The 8,678-nt window shown below is 33.5% G+C and overlaps 1 protein-coding gene across 1 annotated transcript; it reads left to right on the forward strand.

Moving 5' to 3' along the window:
- The first annotated feature begins 5,798 nt into the window (after positions 1–5,798).
- LOC123204183 (G-type lectin S-receptor-like serine/threonine-protein kinase LECRK3) lies at positions 5,799–7,560 on the forward strand. The gene has a single exon (XM_044620767.1). The coding sequence runs from the start codon at positions 5,857–5,859 to the stop codon at positions 7,447–7,449; it is 1,593 nt and encodes a 530-aa protein (XP_044476702.1). The 5' UTR covers positions 5,799–5,856; the 3' UTR covers positions 7,450–7,560.
- Positions 7,561–8,678: the final 1,118 nt, after the last annotated feature.

An 8,678-nucleotide genomic window follows, 5' to 3' on the forward strand; every position in this document is an offset into this window, starting at 1 on the left:
TTGAATTGAAAGCTGGTTGCAATAGTTTGAGTGGAATCAGTCAAGACAGCTTCATTTCTTTCCCAATTCCATGTAGCTAGAAACTTTAACATTTCTATTAACTTGCAGCTTTTGAGTCTTCGGATTATAGATCCTATACCCTTTGCAAACCAAACTATAAACTACAAGAATCCCTTATTCTGATCTATTATCTAACTTACTTCTTTTCTCATTTGGCACAAGAGCATAACATACACTCTCAAATACCTTGAGATGATCAATTGATGGTTTAAAACCATGCCAAACTTTAAAGGGAGTTACATTATTCAAGGTTTTAGTGGGCAACATGTTTAATAAGTAAACTGATGTATTTGTTGCCTCAACCCAGAAGGTTTTAGGTAACATTTTTTCAATCATTAGACATCTTGACATGCCTATCACTGACCTATTCTTCCTCTCACTCATATCATTTTTTTGTGGAGTGTAAGGAGTGGTCAGTTGATGCATAATCCCTTCTTGTTTACAAAATGAAACAAATGCATTTGAAGTGAACTCACCACCATTGTCTGATTTGAGCATTCTAATTTTTTTCTATTTGTTTTTCAATAACATATTTAAATTCTTTAAATACTTCTAAGGTTTTTCATTTATGTTTCAGAAAGTAGATCTAATAGTATTTGAAGAAGTCATCTATGAAAAACATAGTATAAACTATCATTCAATGACTACAAACTCATAGGTCCATGTAGATCAATGTGCTTCCCAAGATGACATACATCACATACATGTTCTGGAATTTCAATAGGCGGCAAGTTCAACACAAGATCACTACTTTGCATATTCTTCAAGGTAGAATAACTAAAATGACCAAACCTCTTATGCCATAATGTTGAATCACTTTCTAGATGATGAAAAACATTTAAACTGGTTTGATTCCAATTTATGACAAAGTTTTTATCTATCATTTTTACTGTCATTACTTTATTTCCCATAGGATCATTTATAGCACAGGCATGATTTGAAAAATGAAGAAAATATCCTTTCTTTAACATTTGTCCTACATTTAAAAGATTATGGCTTATATCAGGTACATAAAGAACATTTGAATGAGCTTTGTACCTTGTGAAGTTTGAACAGTAGTAATAGCTTTGCCTTGAACATTAACCAACTCACCATTTCCAATCCTTACTTTAGAAGAGTAGGATTTTTTTAACTCCTTGAAGACATCAATATCAAAAGTCATATGATTAGTGCATACACTGTCAATTAGCCATTCAACCTTTTTGTTGCTTGCTACACAACAAGAGACAACAAACAATTTTCTTTACTTAGCAAGCTTCTCTGTCCTTGTTGATCTTCTTTGCTCTTGCAAACTTTTTCCACATGACCTTGTTGATTACAAATCTTACATTTTGCATTAGGCCTAAACCAACAAAAATTTGAAGTATGATTTTTCTTCTTGCAGTAAGGATGAGCAAACTTTGTTTTCTTTTCCCAGTACTTTCCTTTCTCCGTTCTTTCCTCATTTTTCTCCAAGCTTTGCTTTCTACCTGAGCCACTGCTGAGAGTTTTCTCTTGGTGCTTTACATTAAAAACCCCTTCTATTGATTCTTCTTGTCTTAAAGCTCTTCTCTAGCCTAGAGCTTTAAAGGCATTTACTACCTCTATTAAGGTAAGTTCAGAGAGATTTTTAAAGTCTTCAAGAAAGGAAATTTTTTATTCATACCTCTTTGGAATACTCACTAAAATCTTTTCCATAACTTTTTGATCAGTAAGTATCTCTCCAATCAATCTTATTTGTTTGACTACTTTCATCACTATATCAATATAGTCCTTTATAGTTTCAATTTCCTTCATTTTCAAAGTCTCGAATTCTCTCTTGAGATTTAAGACATGCATTTGCCTTGATCTCTCATTTCTAAGAGAGTCTTCTCTAAGTCTGTCCCAAGCTTGCTTAACAGTATCACAATCAACTAACTTTGCAAAAACAACATCTGTGACTTGCTGGTGTATTATGGAATGAGCTTGAAGAGCCTTGGTAATCTCTTCTTCATGCATTCTCAGCTGATTTAATGTGGGATTAGGTCCTAATTGAGGAGGTAGCTTCTCCTTTTCAACATACTACCAAAAACCTGCTCTTTTTAGAAAAGCTTTCATTTTTACAACCCAAATATGATAACAGTCACCATTATAGAGAGGTGGTGAAAGGTTAGAAGAGGATGAGACCATCATGAGCTTAGATGAAAGAGTTATGAAGTGAGGTTCTTTTTTTTTTCCCTCTAATACAGCCTCTTAAGATCACTAATGCTCTGATACCATGATATTTTAGTAAGAATTAAACAAGATTTTAATAAAACTCAAAGGGATCTAGAAATTAATCAGAATCAGTGAAACTTATTGAGTGCAGAGAAAAAACAGAGAAAAAACAGAGAAAGAAAGAAAGAAAGAGGAAACACAAGCTAATGGACTTCTCTTCTTTTTTAATTTTTGTGAGTTATATATACATCCAATAGCAGTACATTACATCAGCAAGATTCATTTGTTCAACCAAAAATTAACAAAAATCCTGATATTAAGGATCATCACGCATTTTTACGAAAACACACTTATTGCTTTGACTAATATTATATAAAATGACACAAAGAACCTCAATTCTCTAACAGTTTTTTAGTTGATTATGTTGTCCTAATCTTGCTGCAAAGTCACTGTATAAATTATCAACTCGATCGGTTGCTTGTATCTTTCTTGGTTTTTTAGATGGGTGCAAAGGATTCTAGTGTTTTTGTCCTATCTCCATGAAGGTATATCTCTAAAGACATGTGCTATTTTCAAAAAAATGTATTTCCATTTCAAACTACATCTCAACCCACATATTTTCATCTCTTTCAAACATTGGCATATTCCAAGAATGGAATTTCTCAAAATTTAGAAATAAGACAAAAAGGACCATTATACTCTACTAGTATGTCATCATACTCGTGATGGCTTTAGGCTCTCGTAAAAGTCACAATAGAGTAGAAAGAAGACCAACCATATACGTGCACTTATTGACTAGGAAATCTTCAAGTTCACACACGTGAGCAACTTCCAAGTTCTTGCATAAGTTGATCATATGAGAGAACCATGTACATGCACTATGAATTATCTATTTCTTTTATATAAAGAGGTTTTATATAAGGGTATATTAGTTATTATACCAAGCTTTTATATTGGAATGATTTTTTTTTTATATATAAAATGTCTATAAAAATAAGGATGTAAAATTAAACTTATAAATCTTTTATTCTTTCATTCAATGTAAGGGGTGTGTATGAAGCCACGTTGCAAACTTATGAACCTGTGCACGTTTTTGGACTGCTTTGACAAAACTTTTCTTCGGCCATAAATTACAAACCATACTGGTAGTAACAGTACTTACATGGAGCCCTTATTTGACGAGTCAAAGAAAGGTTCCCGTCAACTGATTTTTGGCGTTGAAAAGTCGTATGCTAATTAAAAATGAAGCTCATTCCATTGCCCGAATGACAATTTCCCACCCAAGGTTTGCTGAATTAATAAATTTCAATCCATTAAATTTCAAAAAACTAAATTATTGTCCACTATTTTTGTTAATAAATTTCATTAAGTGAATGATAAGAAAGTTGTTTTGTATAATTTTTTTTTTATTTTTTCTTTTTAAAATGATGCATATTTGAGGATGAATTTAATTTTAAAAAATATTAAGAGTATGAATAAAAATTTTTACAATTTTTAAAAGGGTTTGAAATTTTTACCTTACATCTTCATCAAATTCTCATCGTGAAGGGGCAAGAATCTAACAAGAAGAAAGTATAAAAAAAAAAAAAATCACCCATAAGACCAAATATGAGCTTTGGATCTGTGTAGTCACTCTTTCTTAGAACTCCAGGAGCCATGTAAGACAAAGTCTTGCGCTACATCTGGAGGAGTCGGTCCGTTTCTCAACTGTTTCTGCAAAACCGAGGGACCAAAATTCGAAATTTTCATATCTTTGCTTTTCTCTGACAACAAATTCACCGGGTTTAAATCACGATGTGAGACCATTTTACTGTGACAAAAATCAATAATGCTAATTAAATAATGTTGAAAATATTTTCTACCCAGATCTTCTTTCAGCTGTCCTTAGTCAACTGGCCAGATCTTCTTTCAGCTTCCCCCTATCAACTTTTTGGTAAATTAGGAATTTAATCTGAGCTATCAGAAAATACTAACAAAAATAGATTCCTGGCCACGCTTCATGAATCGGCAGTTTCGGTTCAAAACCACCGATTTACGATTCGAAAAATTAAGGACTCTGAATCGAAACCGTAATAAGATGGTTCGTTCACGGTTTGGAACCGACGATTTTGATTCGAAACCGATATTGAACCGTCAATTCTAATATATGATCTTAATTTAATTTTTAAATTATTAATTACAATAATTGAAAATTAAAAGAAATGCTTGGATTTAATTTTTCAATTAAGCTTCCTACGTATCTTCTTGAGGTTTAAAAGAATTAAACCCTACGTAGTTCTTTTACCTTTGCATAATAAAAAATAAATTATATGATGTATTATGAAAGATAATAAATAAAATAAATAAAATTAATTATAGGAATAAATTCTATAATTAATTATGAATTGTATAATAAAAATTGAAATTAAAATTAATAAAAAATAAAGAAAGAATTTAATTAAATTTGAGAGAATTTGATTGAAAGATTGAGAGAGTATTAAAAATTAAAAGAATGAGAATGAGAGTAAATGAGAGAGTTTGAAGGATTTAGTGTGGAAGAGTTGAGAGATTGAATGGATATATATAGGAAAAATTTTTATAAAAAATTTAAAAAAAAGGGGGGTGAAACAAATTTACAAAAAATTTAAATCTTTTGCAGGGACCAATCTCCTGCAAAAGATTTTGAAATATGCAGGACCCAGTCCCCTGCATATTTGTAGGGAACCAACTGTTCCCTGCATGCAGGGAACAGTTGGTTCTTTTTTTTTAATTTAAAAAAATAAAAAATAAAATAAAATTATCGGTTCAGAAACCCTAAACCACTGGTTCATAAACCGGATATGAATCGACGGTTTACGGTTTCAAATTATATAAACCAGAACCGAACCGTTAAAATCTAGTTCCTGTTCTGGTTCAATCCGGTTTCGATTCTAATTTTATTTGGATCGGTTTCGGTCTGATTTACAGGTCAAACCGGCCCGTGGCTAGGTCTAGATGATAGATAGATATTAAAATTTTTCAAAATCAATTGATGGGTCTTTGTCCATTGGCTAAACTTTGGGTGGAGGCCTTACCATAAATTACAAACTATACCAATAGTAACATTTTATAGGAAAATTAAAATTTGTATTATATTGTTGGTCAGCTGATATTGGTGTTCAAAAATTCGTACGCCAATTAAAGTACAAATGTTGTTGTACATTGATTGAATAAAGCTCTTTTTTATTTGCCCAAATGACTATTTCCTATCCAAGGTTTGCTAAAGTGATAAATTTTTCTCCTTTAAATTTTTTAAACTCATATTATCGTATATTATTCAGTTTTGTTAGTGGATTCTATTAAGTAAATGGCAAAAAAGTTATTTTGTATAAATTTTTCTATTCTTTTTTTTCTTTGTAAAATGATGTACGTTTGAGGATGAACTATAATTGAACATGTTAACCTGACAAAGAAAATTCTCAGCCTGGTACACCTCTGTGTAGTTAACCTGACAAAGAAAATTCCCCAACCGTACCGCGTGAAAGACTTTGACATAAAAAAAAAAGAGACTTTGAATGACTTATAAAAGACGTCCGGGGTATTAACTTAGAGCAATAAACTCTTTACCCTCCTTCCGAAAATTGCAGCAACATTTTCTTATCAATGGCTTCTTTATCTCTCTCTACTCTAATCTTGCTTTGTCTTCTTCAATGGCTACCATGTTTGTCCGCGTCCGACATGTGTTCGGCTATTTTACTCGACATTGGTACGGGCAGCTGTGGCTTCAATAGCTACTGCTCAAATGAAAATGGGAGATATAATTGTAGCTGTCCACCCGGGTATGTATTTGTGGATCCAACAGACCGATATAGTGACTGCAGGCCGACGTTTCAGCAACGGTGTGAAGCTAACGATGGGTCAAGAGATCCAGAAGAATTGTATGAAATAAGGGAACTCAGTAACGTAAATTGGCCACTGGGAGATTATGAGAGGTTGGAACCTTATAATCAAACAACGTGTGAAAAAGATTGCTTGCAAGGTTGCTCTTGTGCTGTTGCGATATTTGGTGGCGAAACATGTTGGAAGAAGAGATTGCCACTTTCCAACGGAAGATTCGAACTCGGCGCAAAAGCTCTATTCAAAGTCAGGAAAGGAGATTCTCCAGAGTTTTCTGCCAATTCAGGCAGCAATAAAGGAATATCAACATTATTAGGAGCTCTCTTATTGGGTGGTTCTGTATTCTTCAACGTTCTTTTGCTAGTGGCTTTTTGTCTAATTGTCTTTGTGTTGCCAAAGAGAAAATATGGAAATTATAATTTCCAAGATTCAACCATGGCTGAATCAAATTTGTGTTTCTTTACTTACAATCAACTCAGTGAAGCTACAGATGGCTTCAAGGAAGAACTGGGCAGAGGTTCTTTCGGTATAGTGTACAAAGGGGTCTTCAAAACTGGTTCAGGAAATGCCATAGCAGTCAAGAAGTTGGACAAGTTAGCTCAGGAAAGGGAAAGAGAATTTAAAACCGAAGTGAGTGCAATTGGGAGAATTCATCACAAAAATTTAGTCCAATTGCTTGGATACTGTGATGAAGGTACTAATCGGCTTTTAGTATATGAATTTATGAGCAATGGGACATTGGCAACCATCCTTTTTGCTCTTCCAAGGCCTGACTGGAATCTAAGAGTCAGGATTTCCCTGGAGATTGCGAAAGGGCTTGTGTACTTGCACGAAGAATGCAATGTTCCAATTATCCATTGCGATATAAAGCCTCAAAATATACTTCTAGATCGCTACTTTAATGCAAAGATTTCAGACTTTGGATTATCAAAGTTGTTACTCTCAGATCAGTCTCGAACGCGTACCATGATCCGAGGAACTCGAGGGTATGTTGCCCCTGAATGGTTCAAGAATGTAGCTGTGTCTACCAAAGTGGATGTTTATAGTTATGGTGTTATGCTGTTAGAGATAATTTGCTGCAGAAGAAGTGTGGAGATGGAAACAGAAGAAGAAAGAAGGGAAATACTAATAGATTGGGTTTATGATTGCTATGTTGAAGGGAGACTAGATGTTCTGGTAAATGAAGATGAAATGGCTATGGCAGACAAATGCAGGCTGCAAAAGTGGCTGATGGTAGCAATGTGGTGCATTCAAGAAGATCCTTCAGAAAGGCCAACAATGAAGATGGTGTTGAACATGTTAGAAGGATATTTGGAAGTTCCTCAACCCGCATGCTCTTCTTCCTTCGGCTTGAGCTGAGTTGAGGCCACCAGATGGAGCATTTCATTATTATTTATTTACATGTAAGCATGATGTTACAATATCAGCTCTGTAAATATTCTGAATCAATTGTAAGGATTAAAATATCAACAGACAGACCAGCTCGTGTTAGCTCGGTTCGGCTCATCGAGCCTACTTGACTTGACCTGTCATGCCTGGTCAAGGCCCATTATAGTGTTGGCCCTTAATAGGTTGACTTGTGGGCTTTCAATGGGTCAGCCGGTTAATTAAATAATAAAATATTTTTATTTAATAATTAAATAAAATTCATTTTCAAATTAACAAAAGTAAGGACAGTACTTTGAAAATTTTATTAACGATCTCTCATTTGTGATAGAGGAATATTGTAGTTACATGATGAAAAAAATTGAAGATTATATAAATCAATTCATTTATTTAATATACAAATATAAGTTCGAATTATATTTTTGCTAATTATCTTCAACATACAAATTCTTGAATTTTTTAGATTTATCCTCTGCTACCTGATTTTGTAATTTGAATTCATTTGTTACCTAATCTTTTATACACATGATTATCTCGACTATGTTAGGATGTAAGTTGAATCGTTTGATATCTAACATGCATTCACCTAGACTAAAAGCTTATCTTAATGCTATAGTAGACACCAGAGGTATGTGACACCCATAGTTATAGCAAGGGTATTTATGTCTTGTCTTTGTTTTTGAATTTAAGTTTTTGTTGATTTTGAAAAGAGATAGTCGTGCACCACAAGGGTGGATACTCGTTCATACCTTAAAAAGGGTAGAATGGTCTTTTCATGTTAAGCGCGTGAAAATGTTTAAGTATAAATGATGAGCGATCGTGTATATTTGAGAGGATGTCTGTGCATTTATTTGTCAAATTTGAAATTGGATAAGGACTAATTTTATGGTGATTCCAAAATGCACCTTTGATATGATAAATGGGCATTCGTGCAAGGGGAAATTCAAGAATGTAGCTATGTTTACCAAAGATAATTTGCCACAGAAGAACTGTGGAGGTGGAAGCTAAGGAGGAGAGAAGGACAATATTAATAGATTGGGTTTATGATTGCTATGTTGAAGGAAGAATAAGTGTTCTGGTAAATGAAGATCAAATGGCAATGACAAACAAGTGTAGGCTACAAAAGTGGGTGATGGTAGCAATGTGGTGCATTCAAGAAGATCCTTTAAAAAGGCTAACAATGAAGATGGTGTTGCACATGT

Source organism: Mangifera indica, chromosome 20 (genome assembly GCF_011075055.1).
Source record: "Mangifera indica cultivar Alphonso chromosome 20, CATAS_Mindica_2.1, whole genome shotgun sequence".
NCBI classification, from domain to species: domain Eukaryota; kingdom Viridiplantae; phylum Streptophyta; class Magnoliopsida; order Sapindales; family Anacardiaceae; genus Mangifera; species Mangifera indica.

Coding starts and splice junctions, on each gene's coding strand:
- LOC123204183 (XM_044620767.1), top strand. CDS start 5,857: ATGGCTTCTTTATCTCTCTCTACTCTAATCTTGCTTTGTCTTCTTCAA.